Raw genomic sequence first — 26243 nt, 5'->3', positions numbered from 1 at the left:
CCAACAGAAAGGTTTGCTAAAGATACTATTGTCTAAATATAACAAGAGATCTTAGAGGAGAAAATATATATACCAAGAGCAGTATCTGTATTTTTTTTGCACTGAAGTAGTGCTTTCCTAACTGCAGTCTATTCATTATTCAACTAATTCTTTTGACAGTATCTTCACACACTTCCCAGACTGCAGAACATCAGAATCACAAGTCTCAGCCACTGCTTCTGCTTGCAGATTTACTCTGTATTATTTTTTTAGTCTGTATTATTACTTTGCTTTTCTTATCATCATAATGCTGAAAAAATCCCAATGTCTTCACAGTATTGTCCATCTTTTGCAGGTTTTTTTTTCTTTTAGTGTTGTGTGAACTCAGATCCTTTGTTAATGATACTCCAGCAGTCATTTTACTAGACGTCCTTATTTGAAACTATTATAGGTAGTCCTGTGCTTCAGACAGCTTTTCTCTTCTTTGCCTAACTTCTGTCAGCAAAATCAGAATTTTCATCGTAATTATAATCTGGTTCACAAAGGGAAGCACAGTAACTAGAATCTGGACACTCAGGCTGCAGATCTGTTTCTTCTGATTTAAGACTGTCAACTGGAATGGGGCAGCACCTACTTTGAGAGCAGACTGCATGGCCAGAAGCAATTAAGACATCAGCTAGACTGCTGTCATCGTACAGAATATCCACCTCTAATTTCATTTCAGAGCCATAGTGGATAAAATGAAATATCAGAAACGGTTTAAGAAGAAGCTTCTGAAACAAAAGTATGGCTTCATCACTCCAGCGTTCCCCTTTGGCAGGAACTGCATCGTGTAAAGAGCAAGACTGTGCCAAGCGTGGTAAGTAAAACAGACTTTCTGGAATAACTTTAAGTTTATGGATGTCAGAGTAAGGAATGCTCTTCAGAAAGCCATAATCAATAAATGTAAGAACAACAGACTGACTTGTTACTTCACTAATTTCTGCCCTGTACCACTGTGCATTCAGTCCAAACTTGATCAAGCAGCTGGCACCAGGGGTCACATGTTCTTCTGGGAGAGCTGGCAAGTTGTCAGGAACGTCAGAGAGCAGCAAGGACAACTTTCGCATGCAATCAAAGAAGACTTCAAACTGGACACTGAAGTTTGAAGGATCAGTAACTGCAGTTGCAAACCCTGGATACGTTCTGCCACTTCGCAGCAGCATCCACATGACTGAATTTATCTTGAATGACGTACCAAGTTCCTTACAGTTTGTACTTCTGGATTCTGGTTCTGGTGCAACAACTGTCCGACAATGGCTTAAGAACTCGTTCAAATACTCCTGAAACATAACTTCCCCTATTAAAATATCTACCTCCCAGATACCAGAGGATTTGAAAAACCTCAAAAATAAGATCCTTACTTCAGAATCCAGGAGTGCATTTAATAAATGGTCAAACTGAATTTTCTTCAGGTTTTTAAACCAAATCCATTTACAAAACACAGCTTGTTTAGGAACACTTTTTATCTCATCACTGAGCATCTTTGCATTATTTAAGGGCACCATTTCACACATGCCATAATCCATGAAAAAAACTAGCATCAACTTCTCCCTGACAAATTTCTCTATCACTTTCGATCGATACCACCTAAAGTTCTTTTCAGACTGTGTCATGCATTCCAGTCCTTTTTCAATGTCATCCTCTCTAAGCAAATCACTTCTTTGTGCTTCTTTGTCAAGCATTATATTTAACTCATGCAGTATTTGTAAATTTGTAACTAACTGTACATAAAATTCTCCAGTCTCTGAAATATTAACCACTTCTGCTGCTTCTACTTGTCCAAAATTTATAACTTGATGAAGGATACTTATGGGGGGTTGGGAAGTATTTTTCATTCTAACAGCCTCAGTTTTACTTTGACCATCTAAACCATTCCTAGACTTTGTATCTTGAGGATTACAATTTTGGTTTGGCCCGTTGTCAGAATGACATATTTGTGCATTTTGCCACCCTGCCCCATCTATTTCCTGCAGAATGTCATTAGATACAGACTTTCCATCACAAATTACATCTATTTCCCATTGCTCTCCATGTTGCTGTAAGAACTTACAAGTAACTAGCTTATTACTTAATTTTCTTGTTAAACAAACAGCACTTTTCTTAGTCCAGTTTTCACCAGGAACACTTTTTATACTGCTAAGAAAACAATGAACACTAAGCCTTGGCAGAGTTAAGAACTCTTCTGGAATCCTGCAGATTTTTGAGGAACTTACAACTTCAGCATTACCATAGTCAATAAACTCTACCTCAAAGGAGTTTCCTGATTTCAGAGTTTTAATAACTGCTCTATAGTAAAAACAATCAGCCTCATGCTCTGCAACTATGAGATCTCCTACCATGAGCTCATCTAAGCAATTTTCAAAACCCCTATTCTCCAAGCTTTCATTTAAATCATTTGCTAATTTTATTATTAAGTTTTCATCTTCTGCAAGGTGAATATAGAAACTTGACAGACTATTCATGTGAGAAATATAAACTGCTGCTTCGGTATTCACCTGGATATCACGTTGAGGAAGACTGATTAATGTAGGTATATTTTTATTACTCCTTTCCTGACGACCTGTACAATGCAGTCTTTCATGATGAGATTCAGAGAGAGCATTTACAGTTATTTCCTTTGAAGCTAAAGCAGAATGAGTGAGTGAGAGAGAAGCAGGTTCTTCAGTCAGAGGTTTTCTGTTTTCCAGAACAGCGCTGGAAGTATTTCTAAAGCCTGGCTCTTTGCTGTTCTGTAAAGTTTGCTGCTTTAAGGACCCACTACACAATTGTGGTGTGCTATATGCAGTTTGCTCTTCACCTCCAAAATTCTCTCCAGTATCTGTCTGATCATAGTCATCATATACTTTGCATTTCACTTTGGTTTCCAATTTAGGTATTTCAGGATTTCTAACACTTACTTTATTAATTTCTTTGTCACCTTCTATGTGACATCTCACTCTTCCATACCTTCTAAATTGTCCCATACAGCTTTTCTGTGCCAACTCTTCCAATACTTTTTCTTTAAGTTTTTGACTTACTTTGAGCTGACCATCATACAAATCCACAACAATCTTTCCATCTGGTTCTATGGATAAGATTACAGCCTTCAGCAGTTTACCAAGAAATCTTTCCTCAAACCACCTAGTAATGCTTGCAGAAATTTCCCCCCCCCTAAAATCTGACAGACAGCATTTAATAGCTTGCATGGGTGTGAATATTAGGTCAGTGGCAGAGTCTGGAATGGGCATCAACTGGTCTCTCTCTACCATACTCTTATTTCCAAAATCCACATAGTGAGCCCATACATAGGACGTCGATTCCACAGGAAAAGCCAAAGCTCTGTAAAAGAGACCATCTTCAAAATATCTGGCTATACATAATCGTGTATTACTGGTATTATACTTTGCATTATTCAACGTTTTACTTAGGTCACTAATCCTCTTCATCAATGCCTCCACAGTTTCAGTGTTTCGATTAAGTTGACAGTAGAATTTTGAAAGACTATTTATGTGAGTTATATAAACCTCCTCCTCACCTCCAACTTTTATATTAAAAGATGAGTAGCAAAAACTGTACAGAGAACCCAAAGATGCAAGGTTTCTCAGTCCAACACACTCAGACTGGGTGAGACCACGTTCTCTGAGGAATTCCTCTGCACTAGTAAGTGCAGTTTGTAAGTCAACAACATTGCATAAACAGTTGGGGCTGACAAGAATAAGAGCATAAATGACACAAGTCAGTGGTCCTCTAGAAGAAGAAATGAAGTCTTCAAATTGTCTATGCACTTCTTCAGACCCACTGAGTGAGTCAGTCTGTAAGGGTACATTTTTAAGTCTACATCGAAATGCCTGACTTTCCAGAGTTAGGAAATCTGGAAGAACAGCCTGAAGATCTTTAAGTAAAACTCTTTCTCGATAACCATAGTCTACAAAAACCACATCAACTTCATTGCTAGATACCTCCTGCACAACAGTTGCTCTGTACCACTTCCCATCTTTGGGACGTTTAACAATACAGGCAACCTGTCCAGTTTTGTAAGGACTGGTATGACCTTCATAGTAAGTCTGAATTTTTCCCATTAAGTTATTTAGCTCTGGCAGTTTGCTTTGCAACTGACATGAAAAATCTGATGGGGAAAAAATGCAAGAGCACACCACTTTAAAAACATCTCCTGGTTTAAACACAAACTCTTTATAAAGTAGTTTTTCCTCACATGCCGATTTACGCATTTTAGAGACAGTACCTTCTCCAAAACAGGATGGCACAACAGATTTTCCAGGCATTGGAGACACACTTAATGATTTTTCCCTCTGCGGTATGTTTCCGTTTCCAGATATCTTACTTCTATGAATATTACCAGTGCTCTCTGCATTGATTTTTGATTTTTTACAGTTGTGCCTTTTTTGTGCTGACCTTAGAACAGAATCTGGTGGTTTTTCCCAGTATTCAGCATATCCAGCTTGAACCATACATGCAGCAACACTTCCTTGCTGCAAACCAATACTACACTGCACATTAACAATGTACTTGTTGTTTTGCTTTCCAATGACATGAAGCAGCAGTACTTTGTTCACCACTACACTTTTAAAGAAATCAGTTTCTTTTTTAACCCACACACCATCAACAGGAAACGTGCAAGCAAGGGAACAACCTATAGCTAAGGCTGGTAAATCAGAAAACTGAGGAAGCAATGTTTTCACATGGTGACAGGGTACTGTATCTGTATTTCCAAAATCCAGAAAATAAACAGTAACGTTTACATGAAGCACTTTTGTGACAACAGCCCGGTAATAACACCCATCTTTGCTATACCGGGCACAGCACAGCAACCCTGGTTTTGGCTTTTTAAGGACCATTTCATCAGCTCCACACTGACTGTATGTGTGGCCAATATTTGTCATCAAGGCCTCAAACTCATTCCGGTACCTACAAGTTTGAATCCAAAAGTCAGATGGGTTTATGATATGTACCACAAAAGCTTGATAGAAAGAATTAATTTGCATCTCTTCTCTTTTGCACTGGTTGGACAAAGAAATATCTCGTTCAGGTAAGCAGGTTTTTGTATCTTTATTTCCAGTAAAACTCTTAACCGAATTGCATCTCTCAGGACATGGTTTGTGGTTTACAGCAATACTTGTGAGTTTTGTTTCCAAATGCAAGACACATGATGCAGCTGCCTCATTCAGGTTTTCGGGACGCTCAGTATTAATTCCAAGATCTTGTTTTTGCAGCGTAATATAATACAGGTGTTCCGTGTTATTGTATAAATCAACACGGACACACACAGAAGTTTGTCCTATCAAGGCCTGCATAAGTTCTTTCAGCTGAAATTTTATTACTGTTTCATCCTGACTACCAAAACAAGAGAGTGCACATGGAAATGAAATCATTGGTAATATCGTGAACTCAGCTCTAAGTTTCTGAACACAACTAGGTGGCACAGCTTCAGTAACACCGAAATCCATAAACCAGACTTCCACGTGGTCAGAAAGAAGTTGTTTTATCACTCCTCTATGCCACTGCCCATTCTGCCTCTTGGCAGCACAAAGTAGCCCTAAACTATCACAAGATGTAGTATTTTCTCCAAGAGCTTCATAGTACAAATGCATAGATCTTGCCAAATCTTCCAGCTCTTTCTGCCACTTCTGCATCTGACAATAAAATTTATTTGGGCTTACTGCACCAGTTATTTTTACATTTTCTTTATTGCCAACAGGTAAACATGGAAAGAGTTCATCTGGAACATGCCAAAAATCTGTTGGTTTCTCAGAATTATTTAAGGTAAACAACTCCCTGTCTGGATACTTCTGTTTCAATAATTCTGGCATTCTCTCACAAACCACTCCTTGGGGCAATGCTCTTAAAGTTTCTACAATAAGACAAAATGAATCTCCATCAATACATTTACCTAACTTCAGTTCAAGAACATCAGTAATAATCTTTGGCACCTCTAGAATAAACAGCTGGTGTGGTATAACAGCCTTCACGTGTCCTGTAATCTGTAATCCCACTAGAGATGAAAAATAGTTAACGGCGTTTGGACCCCATCTGTCTCCAAGAGGAAGTATGCTTGCAAAAACACCCGAAACCACCTTTGGAGGCAGCTGAAACAATTCATCACAAGCAGCAGCAACATGTGTTTCCTCAACTGCCAACACATATCCAGTGTCTATAAGAAAAGCCTCACAGATAGTCCCTTTCCTTCCCAGAACTCTTCCTCTGTGCCATTCTCCTTCTTTGTCTTCCACCAAACAAGATCCACCAACGCAAACATTCTCTCTTACTTTGAACACACGCTGTATTTCATTCTGCAGTATGTAATAGTCAGGCTCACACCCTGTGTTGTGTCGAGCATGGAACATTATAACCAAGCACTCAGGATGGCATTCTATGTGAGTTATCTCCAATTTCATATCTCTTCGGTCTGGTAAAGGAGTCAGAGATTCCATCCTGTCTGCAAAGAAAAGAAGTATGATCATCTTGATCATTTTCCATATTTTTAATTTGCAAATAACTCCTTACGTGGCATTTGTTTTCAAAACCTTTTAATAGCATATTTTTTAAATTCTGGTTAAAATGTATGCTAAACATTTTAGAACGTCATGTTTTCTGCAACTGGGATACACTTGACACAATTCCCTTTGAAAGACATGCTCAGATAACATGAAAAAAGTACCTCTGGATTCACTCTTGTGGCTACAGGCTAATTTCATCGCTTGAGATTAATTTCTAACCAAAAGGTTGCTCCCAGAATAACAGAGAGAATGTAAGATTATATCACAAAACTGGAGGGACAAGGGAGGTAACAGACATGCAGGAATGCGGAATCTGATAAAAGAGGAGCAGGGAGACTGTATTTCTTCTCAAAGAGAAAAGAGTAGAAAGCAACTCCTGTCATTTATGTAACATCTGCTCATCTCACAACTGCTACTTGCATCCAGTAAATTTAACTGCAAATCTCTCCAAATGAGATGCAATTCAGTGTTTCATTGCACTGGAACTGCAGCTACAAAGAGACCTTACCCGCAGAAGTACTTCCAGTTTGTTTTTCTTTCTTTTTAGTATGTCAGTGACCAAGGACTCATCCCTTACTCACCCTGCTTTTTCTGTCTAAATCACTTCTTCAAATCACTGACATCTTATAACTCTGTGCTTTACTGTTTACTTACTCTGGCTCCCTCTATTCTATCATTTATAGCAATAGCATATTTTAAATTCTCATGACTGAAAGAACATACTACGCACATCATCATGTGCAACACTTCTGCACTTCCCATCAAGTAACAATTGTGCTGGCTGTGTTTTGTACTGTCTCAGTGTTCCAATTCTGACAGTTTAAATATCTTCAAAACCTTCAGATACTTTTCTGATCTTTATGTATAATCTCGTCTTTAAACTCAGTTTCCAGTTCAATTCAGAAGTCAATAACTCAATGGATCTGTGATTCCACATTGTCTAAAAATGCTGTACATGACCCTAATTTCATCAAGCAATTCCCTTAAATAAACCTCTGTTCTAACAGAGTAATTAGAGGTGGACAACAACAAATGCAAAGACAGTGGATGGACTGGACAAAGATCGTGATTTACGAATTTTTATGTAAAGCTGAAAGTTAAACTTTCAACAACAAATTATTAGGGCAAAATCCTCCTCAGCCTGCAAAAAATCTTCAGTGGAACTGCCATGAGAGTTTTCAGCATAAGCACACACAAAGCTCTCCCCAGAACAAATATAGATCCCTATCATTTTACTCCCACAAAAACAAAACAAAACAAAAAACAAACAAACAAACAAACAAAAAAAACCCACACAAATAAACCCCTAGTAAATAAATGACTACTCCTACTATAAGGCAGAAAGACAAAGACATCACATCTAGAAACAACAAAATAACCCCACCAAAAATCCAAAACCACTAGCCACCAAAAAAAACCCTCACAGTAAAAGCAGTACCAAACCCAATCTGCCAAACATCTGCTCCAACAAGGCTCTTTTTTATCACTTTTCCCTGTAACAGAAAGCTAAATTCTGGGCGTTTTTAATGAAAGAAAACAGTCTTCAGGGAAGGGTTCTCTCTGCCTGGAATAAACACCTGATCACTACAGAGAATCAAACTTTTCAAGGACCATCACTGATGCTCTGAGGCCTTTTATTTTTCCTACACTGAAACCTAGCCCTGCCTGCATAAACACATAACAAACTAAAACAATCTGCACATCAACATTTGCTTGCCTGTTACTACAGCCCAAATAATAGCAGCACACTGATACAGTCACACTTCTACAGTTTACAAAATGGCCTTTTGGTATTTACTTACCTTTCCACCACTTAAGGTTTACGCACTGAGAAGACACCCTCTAAAGGAAATGCAGCTCATTATTAACAACTCTGCATCTCTCTACAAGGAAAGATGGTAGAAAAAAATCATTAGGATGGTAGAAAAATCATTTGAGAATCATAACTTAATTTCTTTACTACTACTCTTATCGAAAGCAATCCTGTAGGATGAAGTCTTGGGGGTGTTTGTTCACAAGAAGCTCAAAATGAGTCAGCACTCTGTGTTTGCAGTCAAAAGCACCACGGGTGGCAGGCACGGGAAGGGGATTCTCCTGCTCTGCTCTGCCCTACTGAGAGCCCACCTGCAGTGCTGCATCCAGCTCTGGGATCCTCAGCACAGCAAAGATGTGGACATGTTAGAGAGGATCCAGAGGAGGCCACAAAGATGAACAGAGGGCTGGAGCACCTCTTCCACTGAGACAGGCTAAGGGAGCTGGGGCTGTTCAGCCTGGAAAAGAGAAGGCTCCAGGGAGACCTTACAGCAACTTCAAGTACCTGAAGGGGCTACAGGAGAGCTGGAGATGACTTTTGTAAGGGCACAGAGCAATAGGACAAGGGTGAATAGCTCCAAATTGAAAGAGAGCAGTTTTAGATTAGACATTAGGAAGAAATTTTACACTATGAGAGTGCCCAGAGAAGTTGTGGATGCCCCATTCCTGAAGTGTTCAAGGCCAGCCTGGAAGCCGCTTTGAGCAACCTGCTCTTATGAAAGGTGTCCCTGCCCATGGCAGGGGTTGGAACTGGATCATCTTTAAGGTCCCTTCCATCCCAAACCATTCTGTGATTCTCTAAATCCTCCTCCTGCTCAACAAACACACCCTGTAAGAAAGAGCTACTCACACCTACCTTAACTACAACCTTGAAATTACTAAAAATAATTAAAAAATAAATAATAACAAATAAATAAATAAAACAGAACAAAAAAACACACCACAAAACTAACACGAAACTGAATCCACCTTCCTAAAAGCATGGTCTGACCACTCTTCTTCCACTGCAGCTCAAAAACCACCCCAGTCAGAGAAATACCACGCAAGTTTCTACCACCTACTTTCTAAGCAGGAGCAGCCACTCAGTTATTTTTGCTTGCAACGCTTAAGCCACGGAAATGCACACTGTATCACACACCACCTACCGTACAGGCAACTCATGGCACAACAAAAGGGCTTTTAAACGCAACCAAGTGCAGGGCACGAGGGACACGTTCCGGAGCAGCCGCCCTGCCCGGGGCTCTCTGACGCCGCGCTCACCTGAGAGGAGCCCGCACGGAGGAGCCCGCTGCCACCGCCAGGCGGGACCCGAGAGCGAAGAGCGGCACCCCTGAGCAGCCGCCGCGGCTTCCCCGGCGCTCTCGGGCGAGGCAGCACCGTGCGAGGGCCGGGAGCGCCCGGCGGCACCAGCAACCCTGCCCCGCGGCCAAGATGGCGGCGCGGCGGGCACACGCTGCCCGGGAACGCGCGTGCGCGGCGGCACCGCCCGCGCCCTTCGCGCCTCTCGTGGGGAGGACGCGGCTGGACGGGAGGGCCGCGGTTCGAGTCCCGCCTTTCCGCTTGTGCGGCGGCGCGGGCTCGGTGGCGTTCCGTGTAAAGTTGTGCCGCCTTTTGTTGTTTGTTTGTGGGTTTTGGTTTGTTTAGGCGTTATTTTTTCCGTTGCGTTTTCACGTTGCGGTTGTCATTCATGAGGCGTTTCCATAAACTTTGAGTAAAGTGCCTGTGGGCTTGTTGGTCTCCTGTGGCTGCCTGAAGAGGACTTGAGAGCTCCTGTTCTTTCCCACTGGCAGAAAGAAATTCTCCAGGCTGTGGAAAGTACATCTTAACAGGGCGCAAAGTGCTGCCTCACTTGCTTTTGAGTGCATGCCTGGCTTTTTTTTTTTTTTTCCTTTGTTGGGGGTGAAGGTTGTTTGGGGCCGGTGTTAAATTGTTTGGATTTGTGGGAGTTTGGTTTGGTTTGCGCTTTTTTTTGTTGTTGTGGTTTTTTGTTTGTTTTGGTTTGGTTTGGTTTTTTTGTTTGTTTTTTGTGTTATTTTTCAACGAGTACAAGTTTAGGTGTTCACAACAAGAAACCTTGGTTTGCTGTATAGTCCTACAAATATTAACATGCTGGTGTGTGTATGACTGATGGCACTCTTTAAAAAAGAGTTCACCTGTGTATAATAATTTCTAAGGGTTTACTTTCAGTTTTTACCCTTCCCCCCCCTCCCCCCAGCTGGTCAGGATTGATGAACCATAGTTACCCTTTGCAAAATTAAGAGAGAAAAGCTGGGTTTGCAATACTTGGAGTTGTAGTAATTTCCGAATACAGCTAATATGTTAAAGTCTGTATAATATACATTTAAAGTGGTATTGTAGCTACTTGGATTAACCCTGACAGGAGCTCTTATTTTGATTTTGTGGGTTAGTGGTCATGTTTATCATGGTCAAGCATTTGTAAGTGCTGCTCAGAACAAAGGTAATACAGGTTTGTCTCTGATTGAACTTCAACTTTATATTTCTGGATAATGCCTAGTTTATTCTTGCATTCTTATGTTGGTCAACAGAATTCCACTACTGGAAAACTCCAATTTCTAATTACTTTGATTTTTTTTTCTGGTCTGTTTACTTCTTTAACAGAAAGTAACATTGTACACACTCATTCTGAACTGTAAAGCTGTTTATTTTCCTAATGCAACACATTAATGTCCTGTGTGCTCCTCTCTGTACCCCAGGCTTCCCATTTCAGACTCAGTCCATATCAGCTTTTTTTGTGTGTGTGTCTTTTTTTTATTATTATTTTTGTCCCCTTAGGTAACAGCAGCATGCTTTGGGGGTTGAATATATGTACTCTTCTTTATGCAGCTCCTCCAGAAGGCCTTCCCACAGGAAGCATCTTAACCTCAGCAGGTACCCCTTTACAGAAGGTGCAGACTTCAAGAAGCTTTTCTAGTCTTACAAGTAAATGAGTCTGTAACATTTCCATTCTGGGATGGCAAATAATTTGTCTCCTTAGTGTATGCCACACATTTATTTATTCATTAAGAGAACTGTTTACTTGAGGTGCTACATTCTGTATTGGTATACTGGTTGGGCTTAAGTGCGCTGTCTTTTAAGACTATTCCAAATTTACATATCCATGAGTACACATCTTATTACAAGAAAACTATTCTAAAGAGATGGACATCCAGTGTATCTAAGGGCTTTGGAGAACCTTGCCAAACATCTAAGCATACTTGTGTCACTTTGAACACAAAACATAAAATACCAGTGTTTTTAGCATAGCAGCAGACTGCTGAAAACTGTACAATACTGAAATTTTCTGTTCTCTAAGGTGCTTTGAAGCTCCAGCTGAATTTATCTATGTAGTTGGTGTTACATGATAATTAACATACTCTGGCAAGTTTTTATTTCATTGACAGAAATAAAATACAGTTGAAAAAGAATTTTGTTGTGTGAGGCTTTGTTCTTAACAAATCTTGACAAAACCCCTAAAGTGAACCTCAAGTTGTTCTTTGTATGAAACTGCTGAACAAGGAACACAACTTCATGTGTTCCAAAATATGTCCACTCAGGTATATTTTCTCATCAGGAACATTTTCCTATGACTCTTGTAAATGCTTTAAAATAGTTAATGAAAACCTAAAATTAAAATAGCCTTCTGTGCTCATGGGATGAAGAGTCTGTTTATACCCATTTTTATTCTGTAAGAAATGGTGATCTGTTTCAGAGTTGGCCTATTTTCAGTATACCTTCATGTGAAACTCTGTGTAGAGAAATGGGTCCTGGTTTTCCTTACAGATTCAAGCATAGTATAAAGAAAATAAAAGCTTTCTTCTAGAGTTTAACAGAAGATCATAAATGAAGCTCTGCTGCCAGCTGCCTGCCAGTAGGTAGAACATAGCACTGTCTGAGTAAACCCCTTGTTGAACTCGGATAATGAATATCTAATCATAGTTCTAGTTAACTTCCAACACTTAAGAAAACTAGTTTTGAGGCGAGGGGACGTAAGACAAAGTTATCCTTTGTTGTAAAAACTGAGGGGCAGACTGAAAAATATTACCCAAAGGATGGCTTTTGGATGACATGGACGTTCATCTCTCAGTCTAAACACCAAAAGTAGTCTGCAACCTTCTTAGGTTGTTCTTGGCAGGTGGTAATTATGTATTTGCTTTGATTTGAGCAGTAGAAAAATTGCAAGATAACTGCAATCTGTAAGATACCATATAAAGGAGGAGAGGAGTCATCAGCATCTTCTGTCTGAGTTTTAAAATAAAAGTGTCTTGCTGAATTCATTGTGGGGGAAAAAAAATAGATAACCACCTATCTCCAAGGAAGGGAAGAGGTATACAGATTACAAAAGGATAAGAGTATGTCCCCAGTGTAGAAACAGAGAAGGGTTTAAGTCTTGATCTTCTCCTTAATGTTTCCTGTCTGGATGACTAAATAGCTGAACACTCATGGTGCTGGTTCTATGCTTTGTATGCTGACTGGAATGAATCCCATTCCGCAGCACCTGACTTGCACGAAGAACTGTGTAATGATCACAGCTGCTTTGATTCCACGTGGGGAAAGAAGGAGAATTAAGCAACACATATTCCACTTTTGATCCCAACAACTATTCCGACATCTGTCCTCAGTTTTGCTAAGGTTGTTTTTGAATATTAATATCATAAAACTGTTTCTGAAGTAGATAACTCTTATACTTCTTCACTTTTAAGAAGGAGATCTGTCATAACAAAGTACTTTTAAACTGTCTCCTATGGATTTTGGTTAGTTCATGACATGCTAAAGTTTATGGGAGAGAAATTTGCACTCCGTGGCTTAGTTCCATCTTTCTCAGCTTGATTATTGTGCAAACCTGCAAATACATCAGTGATATCTGATTACCATAAACATTTTCTGTTGTATATAATCAATTGCTTTTCTAAAAGACACTGCAGCATTCCTTCTTGTAGCATTTGTGTTTGTCTTTTAAATAAACAGCTTTAAAAAGGAAGCTGTAGGTAACACAGAGGTCTGAGTAAGTGGTGACAGCAGAAATACAGGACATTTCAGAGTTCTGAAAATGAAGAGTGAAAGCACCTCTACCTAAAATAAATCTAACAATAAATAGATTTTTTTTTTCCAAGTGAGCCCAAGTTTATTGTTTAAACAACGGCATTTACAATTAGAAATAAGCAATATAAAAATAATCATATTGTTCTATTGAGTTTTCCTGAGAAAATCAGTGTCTCTTCTGAAACTATGATACTACAAGATCAGTATAAAGTTTTTCTTCTTTCTCTTAAGTCAGTCCAAAAGGTTTGATTTTTTTTAGTAGTCAACAAACTTGAAAAATAACGGGACTCAAAAGTGTCATCTTAAAACAAAAGTTGTGCCCACTTTCCTATTTTGTCTTTCAAAGTGTGTCCTCAATGTGCTGTTATTGGTTTGTGTTTCTGTTTAGTTGGGCGATAGCCACGAGGTGGCAGGAGCAGCCACGAGTTTAGCTGGATACTTGGAAATACACTTGTGTTCCTTCGGTAGACGGAAGGAGAACAGGAGCGTTCAATTCAGTGAGACCCATAATGAAATATGAGGGTGCACGTGCTGTAGAGTTTCACCAGAACTGTCATCACATTTGTCACACTATTTGAAGCCACTTTAAGTGTTTTCAGGTAACCTCAAGTAACTCTCAAAATATTTTCAATCTATTTATGGTACCTACTTACTCAATACGCAGTCAAAATTTAATTTCAAATATTTTACTAAATCACATGTCAATTTTACCACGTCTAGATTTTTTTTAAACTGTGTTAATATCATCACTTATGTGAAATTAGTCATTTACTAAGCAGTTTACATGTAAGAAAGCAGAGGGAAGAAACAGCTTTCACAAAATACTTTCAGTAGCAGATGATAGAATCATAGAATGGTTGGGGCTAGAAGGGACCTTAAAGATCCATCAAGCTTCACCCTCCTGCCACGGGCAGGGACACTTTCCTCGTTGTATCTTGAAATACCCATTGCACAATTCAGTGACAATTAGTGTCAGAGCAGAGGGATTTTCCCATTGCATCAGAAGATATGTCCGTTTTACAGGTGAAAGAACAAACTGAGACTTGTTAAATAGTGGGACAAAGCAGAAGGTAGAATTTCTGCTAAAAGGGGCATTGCAAAATAGATGAGTTTTGCCATATGGGTTACACCATACCAGTACAACTGTGCAGATACAGAGCCATTTTCAGTGGTGAGATTGAGTTTCTCTGCTGTGCAATTTATAAGGATGGGGCTGTGTGGTAAGGTCACATCATTGTGTCATCTTAACCACCGTTAGGGCCCAGAATGTAGAGTTGTGTATAAGAAGACCCTGCACTGCAGCTTTACCCTGGTACTTGGATTGCTGTAGGGGATGAGAGGGTGTCAGGGTCCATTTACATTGGGAATTCCTGAGCAGATCTGCAAAGTTAAATGCGTAGTGCTGGTGACCTAATATCCAAGTCAGCAGGTTTTAAGGGAGGGAGGATTAGTTAAGACTAGCTCTAGTGTAGTCACGTGGGTTGGATGTCTTCTAGCATTGAGAACAATTTCTGAGTTAGTTTCATTCCAAAGCATTTGTTTGTGTGTGCTAGAATAGCTCTACACTGCTGACTAAAGCTGGATAAGTGGGAATGGTAGGGAGATTCACCTCCTGTTCTTAACTAAAACTAATGTAAAAGCACTCCAGAGGAAAGTTAGAGTTAGGTACTCCATGGGTGAATTCCCCTTTCTTCAGCATGGTGGTTCAGGAGTAGGGCTAATAGGGGATTCAGTGACCATACAGGAAAAGTATTAACCTTCTTCAGAATAGAACTATAATAATTTCAATTATTTAAATCCAAATAGTTCCATTTTGCATAGCAATTACTATGTTTCTAAAGATCTGCACATCCAAAATCTGATGGTTGGTCTGTTGGTTGTTTTTTTTTTTTAATTCTGACATTAGTTTATCCTGAGGGGGAAAAGGAATTTGCATATGCAGTGGCAATTTTGTCATTTGAAATATTGAATATTTCAATTCAGTGTGGAACAATCAGTGGAACAAACTGTGTCATGTAGTGATGGCTGGTGAACTAATTGAACTATGTGTCTTGAAGTCTCAGGAGCTGAGAGGTGGAAGAAAAACCTATTAAATCATCTAATTGTCTCTGAAGAGAGAAACTGAATTATCTTATAGGTTTTTAACATTATTCCTTTCTATGATCTATTTTAATCAGTTAATTAAATTCTGACCCCAACTCTACAAGCTGTATGGGAAGAAAGAGCCACAGCCTCTTGCAGAGTTCAGTGAGCAGAATGGGTGTCTTTACAGGTACACATCTTGGATTATGCAGATCTGACAGCACTTGACTTAATTCATACTCAAAATCTTACCAAACCTGTTTGTGAATTTAAGACATTCAAGAAAAAAATCAAACTTCCCACTCTCAACAAAATAATTACTTTTTTCTCAGACACTCTCTATGCATCTGTGCATTGGACACATAATGTTTAAGGAATGTAGTCTTACCTGGAATCTCTATACTCAATTTTCCTTTAAACATAAAAACATATGTCAGAAAAGAAAAAGGCTCTGGTAATTTAAGTTTCTCCACCTCATATGGCAGTTTATAATCTGTAAAAGGCCTTTCTATTTAGAGATGTTGAACATCTTCATTTCTTGCTGTAGCAAGCTTTTAGAAGCTGATGTCCATGGCTTAAGCTAGTCTGGTATTTGTTTTTTCATAAAAACCTTACAATGTTAGACTGCAGTGTTAATCATTATATCCATCTTGTTAAACATTTTACATCTTGTCTCTGTTTACAAACAGAATGAGTTCTCTAAACTCTATTCTGTCATTGTCATTGTCGATTTGTATGAAATTTGAAATCATAGTGCAAACAACAGAATTTTTGAAAGGTTTGGGTTGGAGGGGATGTTAAAGATCACAAAATCATAGGATAGTTTGGGTTGCAAGGGACCTTTAAAGATCATCTAGTCCAACCCCTCTGCAATGAACAGGGACATCTTCCAACTAGATCAGGTTGCTCAGAGCTTTGTGCAATATGACCTCAACTGTTTACAGGGGTAGGGCATCCACAACTTCTCCAGGTTCTAGAGCCTTACCACCCTTACAGTAATTACTTTCTTCCTTATATGTTATCTAAATCTGCTCTCTTTCAGTTTAAAGCCATTCCCCCTTGTCCTGTCACAACAGGCCCTGCTGAAAAGGTTGTCCCCATCTTTCTTATAGGCCCTGTTGAAGTACTGGAAGGCAACAATAAAGTATCCTCAGTGCTTTCTCTTCTACAGGTTGAACAGCCCCAACTCTCTCAGCCTGACTTCACAGGAGAGGTGCTCCAGCCCTCTGAATATCTTTGTGGCTCCCTCTGGACTTCCTCTGACAGTTCCACATCCTACTTTTGTTGGGGTACCACAGATGAATGCAGTACTCCAAGTGATGTCTCATGAGAGTGGAGCATATCTCTGAAGAAGCCAAAGACTGCTCTCCTGAAATCCAGGGTACTGAGCTTGCTGTGCACCCTCTTCACTGCCCTAAGAGACTCTACCCAGCCAAGGCTGCCCTTGAGCTTCACATTACCCACCAACCCCTCCTTGTTGGTGAGAACGAGGTCCAGCATAGCATCTCTCCTTGTTGGCTTCTCTATAACTTGGAGAAAAAAGTTATTGTCAGTGAATTTCAGGAACCTCTTAGATTGCTTAAGTCCTGATGTGTTGTCCTTCCAACAAATATTGGGGTGGTTGAAGTCCCCCATGAGGACCAGGGCTTGTGAATGTGAGGCTTCTCCTGTCTAAAGAAGGCCTTATTCAGTCAGTCTTCCATGTCAGGCAACCTGTAGCAGAGCCTCACTAGAATGTCACGTGTCCCTGCCCTCCCTTTAATCCTGACCCATAAACTCTTAGTGAGTCCTTATTCATTCCCAGGCTGAGCTTCATCCAATCCAGCCGCTCATTGACACAGAGGGTGACAGTCCCTCCTTGCCTCCCCTTCACGTCCTTCCTGAAGAGCCTGTATCCTTCCATTCCAACACTCCAGTCATGGGAGCCATCCCACCACGTTTCAGTGATGCCAATAAGATCACAGCCCTGCAGGTGAATGTGCATCTCTAACTCCTGTTTGTTCCCTGTCCTATGTGCGTTTTCACAAAGGCCTTTAAAATGAAGTTTGGCTTACTGGCTAGACTGGCAGAAATTCCTTTGTGCTGCACTTCTGATGACCTGTGATCCCTCTACAGCCTCTTAACGTCTGCTACTGGCACTGGCATTAACTGATAAGGATGGAATGGACTGAGGTTCCCCTTCCCCAGCAAACCTTGGCAATGTTAATTACAACATACATTTGCTATTCATAATCCCAGCACAACCCACTCTTTCATGTTAGCACCTCACATGTTTACATGTATGTATGTGGGCTTCAGCACTAGTTCTCCTTTTAATGAACGATCAAATCCTACCTTCAGGTAGTTGGCTGCGTACTGGGATATCTGCAGACATATTGTGATCCATTTAGAGATGAGTTTAGAAGTAGAATTTAAGTTAAAATATCTTAAAACTATTTTTTCTGGGATATTGAAGCTATTTATATAGCAGAAAACAAAAAACATTTCTCCACTATGGTCTTCCAGACAATATACTGGATAAGTATGATATACTACAGCAATTTTAATTGCTGCAGTGTGCTGATCCATCCTTGGAATTGAAGTACAGGAGTTTGTCATCACATGTATTAAAGGGGAAAAGACAGGCTGAAAATCACACCAACCCTGGCAGAAAATTTTGCCCTTATTGAAGTCAATGGCAAAACTCCCACTGAATTCACTTGGGCAAGGATTTCACTCCATATATTTAAGCAACAAGAAAAACATTACATGTGTTACTAATACTGTGTGGATAGTAAAAAGCAAACAGATTTTCAGTGTCTATCTGAATTTTCATTGTTTGTGCTGCAGATTGGTTTTGATTCTCAAGCCCCCAGAGCAAAAACATTTTCACTTTAGGGATCTGACTGCATAGTCAGATTTACAAAAGTGCAACCATGTGCCTGTCAGCATTTCACTGAAACTTTCATCTGTGAATTTGACTGTAGGATCAAGACTCTAAAGATGATAGTGCCACAGTTGAAAGACCAAACACACTCAGCAGCCTGATTTTTCATGGAAACACACTCCCACTTGACCCAGAGTTTGGGCATGTTCAGCAGATGATGTAAATTGCAGTTCCCAATCCAGACTTTGCTCTAAGCTCTTTTCCCAGCATTCAGACCATTCCTAAGTTTCCCCTTTTCTGTCATGTAAAGTGGTATTTCTGGGCAGGTGGAGGTTTCTGCTTCATGTACTTTATGTCTACTTGCAGTATAAGCCATATTCAGGCCTTGTACACAGTAAGTTTTTGGTACCAGCTCAATTGCCTTCGTGCAAAACCAAGTCCCCTTATACTCTACATAGATGTGTTGTGAGGAGTACCTAAAAAGGCTGAATAAATGTGGTTCCAAATATTACCCTATGGATTTCCATATAAATTCTTATAACAATACTTTTTTTCTATATAGATTTCTTTATACGGTGAGAGGAAATGTTCTAAACTAAAAAGTCATAAGGAATTACTGGATTTTGTTAACAAACTTGTATGTTAAGAATAGACTCCAAGTAGTGAGGCAGCCAGTCATCTTCAAAATGAGATCATTTCCAAGGAGCAGCTCATATACAACCTCTGTGTGCACAAAATGAAATTAACTCTCTAATTCTCACATATTATAATAATAAATAATAATAATGGCCAGTCTTCACGAGTGAAGATCCGGGGAAGGTCTTTACACCTTCCAGCCTGCGCATTGGATTTTTTAGGTGAGACACAGTGTGCGCGGAACTGAGCCCACCCTTTAATCCTAAGGTTCATCTGCCGGGGCCAAGCGAGCTTGGACGGTGGCAGCGAGGTCCTTAGGACGTAGGTGGGTTGCCTTTAAGGGCTAATGAGCTCCACCTGCCCGAGAGTGGCCCTGACCAGGAATCGAACCCGGGTCTCGGCAGTGATAGCGCCGCGCCTTTACCACTAGACCACCAGGGGCTCCAATTCTCACATATTGCTGAACGTATATATCACCAGAGTGCCTGTACTCATCTTTTATGTAATGGGTGATCTTTCCTTGAAATACTTCATGTGCTGAGACCAGCATTTGAGATAACCAGTATGCTCGAGAGTAATAAATGGCGATGATCTGCTAACACTGCTGCTTCTGTATCTACTGCATACAGAGGTAAATATGAGCTCAGTAAAAGAAACCTCATACACAAATTACATTTGCAGTCTATATGGAGTTTTTCCTGGTCTTCTTCTATGAAGCAAATACAGTACTGATAATTAGGGTAAAACCTGAATGCTTTTGAAAATAAGGGCATGGCACTGAAAGGGATCTCCTGATCTATCAAACCTAGACTAATGCTTTCACCAGCTGTCTTACACATGACTTAGTTCTTACTTTATAGGCTGCAGGTGACATTTATTTGGTTTGAGTGGGTTTTTTCTTTCTGCTGTTCTCATTGAAATGTTCAGATACAATTGACCCCTGACAATCTTCATGACATGTTAACTTTTAATTCATGCATCAGCTTCCATAATCTATGGATAGGATTAAAAACAAGATACAAACAGAAAGAAGAAATGCTTCATTACCTCTACCATAACCAGTAGTTATCTCAACGCTACGTTTAGATAATATTTTATGAAATTTGCGCTTATGTTCAAAATAGGAATTAAATGGGTAAATAAAAAATACACCCTTCTGGAAGTCAGTGACAGATTCACCATTGAATTTGGAAAGGTCTAGATTCTTTTTTAGTGGCAGGTGTTTCTATTTTACATAAGGTTTGAGCAGAAAGAAAACAATAAATGCTATGATTCTCTGAATTCTTACGTATTGAGTATTCCTTGGCATGGTTTTGTCATGAAACAACAAACCTTCAGAAACTTCCTGGGCATGATTATAGACCTAACTTGTCTTGGGGACATATTTTACAATAGGTTTGGATGCACTCACCTTGTTTTGGAGAGTAAGGAGGTTTAGTGGTGAGGGTGCACTTAGATTATACCAGTAGAGTGAAGGGGCAGAGAATAATCCCAAGTCCTATTTGGAACACCAAATAGGGGCACAGATGTAGCTTTTTTGTGTGGTTTTCTAAGAACCTGCCTTCATTCCCACTGGAGGTGGTACATAGTGACATTTTCTAGAGATTTCATTGGATAAACTACATTGTCACTTCCCTAATATAAAAGAAAGGTTGTTGAAAGTACAAATACTCGTTTTCCTGTGTTTCTTTGGAAAGCCCATCCTTACTAGAAGAAAGCCAGCAGTTTCCATTTTGTCCAAACAGAATCGATCTGCAGCTTAGCTGACAGGTTGTTACTGCAGTTTTCTTTGTTCCATGGGATAATGCAGGGCACTGTAAAAGGTAGGAGGAGCTTGGTGGTCACATTCGTTCAAATGGTCAAGCGGTTCATGGAAGTGACTCGTTTTCTTTCATGTGCTCTGTGTCAGGGTGATCTTTCAGCTGGACAGGTCAGTTTGTTCTGAAATTGGGCATTATCTGTTGATCTGAGGCCTAAAGTGTTTGCTTAATTCTTATCATTATCCGTGTCAGTGTTGTCCTTCCCACACACACCAATAATTACACAATGTGAAATACCTCCAGAGGGTCTTATCAGGAATCTTTTGCAGCAAGAATAGTCAAGTCTGTACAGGAAAAAAAATAAATAATTGACAAAATATAATGTTATCGAAGAACTATATACCGCTAGGAGTACATATCCAGCAAAATAAATAGCAGAATATAAATATGTATTGAATATAAGTGAATTTATAAATGTAGTAGCTTTGAACTGGCTACCATAGGTAAACAGGAAAGAGGTGATTGCACAGATGTCACCATGGTTTGTGCAATTGCATGTGGGACCTTAGGCATATGCTTTAGTTGCTCTCCTACTCTGACGTTCACAGTCTTCAAATAATGTATTTGGTGCTTCCATAAACCGTTCCCCCCTGCAGTGGCACCTTCAGTTGCAGTGTCAACAGACACAGAGAAAAGCTGCTCTAAATTCTCATGACTGAAAGTCAAACTATGTACTAGGTTCTTTTAGTATTCAAAAAATGTGTAAAAAAAAAAAAAAAAAAAAGGAAAAAATGTTGGAACCAAGGATTGTTTCACTGAGAAATATAATTTCTAAGATTCATGTTTTTCTTAACAGTCTTGGCATTTTGGAGACTTTTCTACCCCTCAAAAAAAAAAAAAAAAAAACACCAAAATAACCAACCAACAAAAACCAACCAACAAAAACCAGCAAAACAAACTAAAATATACTATAACATAAGTACATAATTGGTAAAAATTAATAGTTTATTTAAACTTAAAATCAAACACAAGTATAAAAATAATTTTTCTTTACAATCCAGAGTGTTGCTAAGAACTTTAACAGACTTGAGAAATTTTCTGCTAAATAAAATAAAATATCCATAGTAGGATTTTTGTTCCAATTTTAAATTTTCCTTGAATGGTGATTAATAGCTGAGAACTTCTGGGACTCTCAGAATTATGTCCTGATGTGTCTTTATCTTTGGCTTTGATGCTTTGAACACAGAATTTTTAGGACCAAAGTAACCATAATGTATATAATGCACCGATACGAGTTTTGAAGTTGCATAAAACATCTCAACTTAATGGGACTTTAGGTTACATAGCCTTTCCAAATTTCTCTCTTCAGCAAATAAATCCTGCCTATTTTGCATTTTAAATGCCGAACTGTCTTTGTGGTATCCTTTTTCAGTTCTTAGTAAGTAGGCTGATGTGCCCAGTTGTGATAAATTTATTGCCATTTAGAATTTTAATATATAGCAAAGAACTCTAATTATACTTGTAGTTGAACCCAAAATCTGATTTAAATGCTAAAAGAGGGTCAGGAAGTGCTGTGATACCAATGGTTCTCTGAAGATCTATTCAACTTACAAGGCTTCCACCTTCATGCACTCAGTTGAGATTTTGTCTCTAAAGCTTTATTTCACCCTGAATACAAAAAAAATTCCTATGGAATTAACAATAAGTGATACCTAGTGCCACGTAAAGCTGTGACTCTTATTTTCTATCAAGCTAAAAGCAATCTTGAGATGGGCAGATCCAATTCTATGTCTTCTTTTCCAGCTACTTCAGAACTGAGGAAGACTTGATAATGGACATCTCTTAAGTATGCCTGTTCTAGGCAAGTCTTACTGTATAAGAAATTCATAACTTCTTCAGAAGTATACATTTCTCTGATTATATTATTTTTCCCTCATAGGAGATGATGAAACATAATGTGTGCTAATTAAGTCCATTTGCCCAGGTGGGATGAGGTCACATTTCAAGAGTGTTCTAATATCTGAATAAGCAGTGACTTAAGAAAATAGTCCTTGTAACCACATGAATGGTAAGGATGTATTGATAATTTTAAAGGAAAGAAAACCACAAACTTTTGCAATAAGCTTCACAAACCAGGCTACAGAAAACAGGCTAAGGGGTAATGATGCTAGTAATGTGACTTTTTACATCAACCTTTCCTTGGAATCAATAAACTAAGTCAAAGTCATGGTAATTTCATGGGAGGAACTCACTAAAGATAAGCAGTATATTCCTGATTGAATGATAAAGCAGAACAAATGAAGATAGCTCAATCTGCAGAGCAAAACCTTAAAACTTGGGAGACTGTCCCTTGAATGTGGTAAACACCTACAGGGTGACTATTTGAGCAACTCACAATAGAAATTGTGAGTATCTAGAAACTGTTAATAACCTTCATTATCTTCCTGAGCCTTGGTAATCACTAATTTACAATTTTCTTTTTCTGTGTCAGAGATATAAATCTGTCTTTTATCATTTATTTAATTTGATGATTTTTTTTCTCTCTTTGCTTTCCAAGAGCACTGGTCCATGTCTCAGACTACTAAACTTTTTATTAATTGCAATACAGTATTTCTGTTTTGTCACAATTGGGTATTATGGAGCTAAAAACATATACGTTGCCCTAAAAATTTACACATTGATATCATGACCCTGTCCCTAAGGAACTTGATTTAACTTTGAAGTCAGCTCTGTTCTGAGAAGTGATTGTACCAGATATCATCCTGAGTTTTCTGCCAGCTTAATTTCCTGTACAATTCTATGATCTAACCAGTAAAGGAGACCAACCACTCAATGCCTAACTCCCATAATTTATGGACTTTCCTGTGCACAGTTTGAATTATAGGATTGTTACTGCCACAAATCAAGACAAAAGGTATGTAAGATATCCATAATTGTTAAAATAATTTACTTTCTGTGTGAGAAAACAGGGAAACTAAAAATTTGACTACATAAGTAGCAGAGGTCACTCAAAAATATGAAAGAAATGTAACGTTAATGGCACAAATTTGCAAAACATTTCACCTAATTTAGTAGTAAATAAAAGAAAGAAATATCTTATATTTGGGTGGTCTAGATTTGAAAGATCCAGCTTTTGAAAACATTCTTCATCTGTCTCAGTTGAATGCTTTTAAATTCCTGTAATGTCACAGAAAGGCCTCTATATCCTGAAACCATTTTTAAAACATTTCCTTCCATTCAGAACAAAAGAATATAGTTCAGACTTGAAAATACCTTCTCACCTTAACTAGCAGTAACTCCAATATTGCTAACAGCATTGTCATTCATGTTAGTGCTTTTTAACCGAAATATCCAATGTAACGTATTTATACTGTATCTTTACTAAAACACTGAGTGCTTCAGGGGGCAAATGTTCTTCATTGCCAGTTCCACATAAAATGATAAATGACTGCCTGTCATAGGAATGGGTTCTGGAAGAGGAGGTAATTTGCTTTTGGCCCTTTCCAGTAGCAGCCTGTTGCCTGATCTTGTGGTAAGGTGGAGCCAAGGTGTTGTTGCTCTCTTTTTTCTGTTTATTTCCTTCCCACCTAGGGATGAAAGGAATGAACATGCACTGAACCTACTTGCATGTAATGATAAAAAAAGAACCTGGTACTGGGGAAGAAACAAAACCGAAATCCAGTTAGGGCCTGTCATAGTCTTATTCATCAGCTCATATCTGAGCCATGAAACAGTACTGGGCAGAGCCACCACAGCTGTCATAAGAAATTAAAGGGAACCTATTCTTTGGAAGCAGACAAACTTTTTTCCCAGTTATATATAGTGTATGGTGGTCTTGTGGGTAATTAGCAAACATAACTGACAGCTCTAAAAACTGAAAAATGGGCACAATAATAATTAGATGTTAATAAATTTGAACTGTTTCTTGATAACACCAAGACCTGTGAGTGGAACATAAGGAAGTTCTTTTCTGTACCACCTTACTCAGGAGTATGTGCATTTAATAACTCTTGATGAGTGTATACTTGCTCACTTGTTTATCTCACTTTTCTGACAGGATTTTACAATTTCCTCTGTGAAGTATGAGGTGAGATAAATACTTCTGACCTCTAGCTAATGGCAGACAATGAAACTGTCCTAGATACAATGGTCTGGATTCAGTTTCATGGAAAAGACAACAACACTATCTCCTGATACTTCCTGTCTACTACGTGGACGTGCAGGTGCTCAGACAGGTTAGACTCTGTAGATGCAGGGACAGTATAGTAGGTTTTTCACTGAAAATTACTTCAACAAGCAGCCTTGGGAATCTTTTCAACTGCAAAGGCCTATGTGAAGTATTTGTACAGGGAACAGGACTCTTATCAATACTGCTGAGTCCACCACTGTTTATCAGTATTGCGCATGTAGGTTAAAACTGGTGTCACTGTCAGAACGAACTCAAGCCTGAAACCAGTGAGTGCCTGTACCTCCTGTTTACCCCATTCCTTATCAGAGAAGTTATAAAGAAGCTGTTCTACCTGAACTCATTTGGATTATAAAGAAGCAACAAGGAATTCCATGCTTTAATTGCTGAGATCCCAGATACCTGGACTTTACACATACCAAATCTCTGTTGGCTGTAACCTTTGCACAGCACAATAAATATGTCTGCTGCGTGGCAGTGAGCTCATTGAGTTAGTAAGAGAAAAACAAAGAGACTGCTTGAAGTTAGTCATGTAAAATTACTCTTAAACGCAAAAGGAACCACTGCTTTACAGCAAATGTATGCTCTAATTTATTTGAATAAAGGAAATACCTTAACAGAGGAAAAAAGTTTTTGTCTTTCAGTACTGTTAATTAATAACAGTTTTATAGCAATGTTTGAATTTTACTCAGACACAGAAGTCAGATATAAATAAACAAAAGAAAAAAGTACCTTTTGGCTAGAGAAAACATTTAATGTGTGCCAACTGTAATGCCAGATGCACGCTGATACACTTTTTGGAAAACTAAAAACCAGATAAGTAATTCAAATAGTATTGTATTTGTTTTCACCTAAACTTTTTTTTTTTTTCTCCTAGGAAAAGAAAAGAAAAGAAAATATATGTGAGATTTTAATAAATTTCATCTTCGCATTTTTCAGTCAAGTGAAAAGACCTGTAGTTATACTGTTAAGAGTTGAAATTTCAAAGAGAACTCGTCCTGGAAGAGAATTTCTTAAAACATCCAGGCAGCGAAGTACAAGTGACATAAATGCTTAAAGTAGTGGCATAAATGGAAAACTTAAACTGCTGTTCCTGTTCGGTGCCGTTATGTATCAGAAGATTCTGAATGCTTTTGTAAACTGGCTGTAGCCATTTTTCTCTTTTCCTTGGGTTTAATTGTTTTAGATTAGAACAACAATGCAAGCTATTAGCAAATCACCATACTTTTTCCTTTAAAAAGGTAACGCAGGTGTAAATTTAAAGACTATTTTTTAATTCCCAATGTTCAAACTTACCTTGTTATTTTCAAGATACATGTTTTACAGGGAGTGCAGCATTCTGTTCA

At 38.8% G+C, this 26243-nt stretch overlaps 1 protein-coding gene across 1 annotated transcript; it reads right to left on the bottom strand.

The window, feature by feature from the left end:
• Positions 1-467: 467 nt before the first annotated feature.
• TDRD15 (tudor domain containing 15) lies at positions 468-26227 on the bottom strand. Its single transcript, XM_050316428.1, has 3 exons — positions 26194-26227; positions 8318-8398; positions 468-6454 (listed from the first exon to the last, which is right to left on the bottom strand). Exon 3 carries the CDS (start codon positions 6447-6449, stop codon positions 468-470), a length of 5982 nt encoding a protein of 1993 aa, XP_050172385.1. The 5' UTR covers positions 6450-6454; positions 8318-8398; positions 26194-26227.
• Positions 26228-26243: the final 16 nt, after the last annotated feature.

This window comes from Myiozetetes cayanensis, unplaced genomic scaffold (genome assembly GCF_022539395.1).
Source record: "Myiozetetes cayanensis isolate MyiCay16 unplaced genomic scaffold, myiCay2020 scf2-11, whole genome shotgun sequence".
Lineage (NCBI taxonomy): Eukaryota > Metazoa > Chordata > Aves > Passeriformes > Tyrannidae > Myiozetetes > Myiozetetes cayanensis.
The sequence above is the reverse complement of the archived record's forward strand: the minus strand, read 5'-3'. Positions and strand labels throughout refer to the sequence as shown.

Bases quoted from the DNA above. Each gene is read 5' to 3' on its own strand.
- TDRD15 (XM_050316428.1), bottom strand. From the start codon at position 6,449: ATGGAATCTCTGACTCCTTTACCAGACCGAAGAGATATGAAATTGGAG.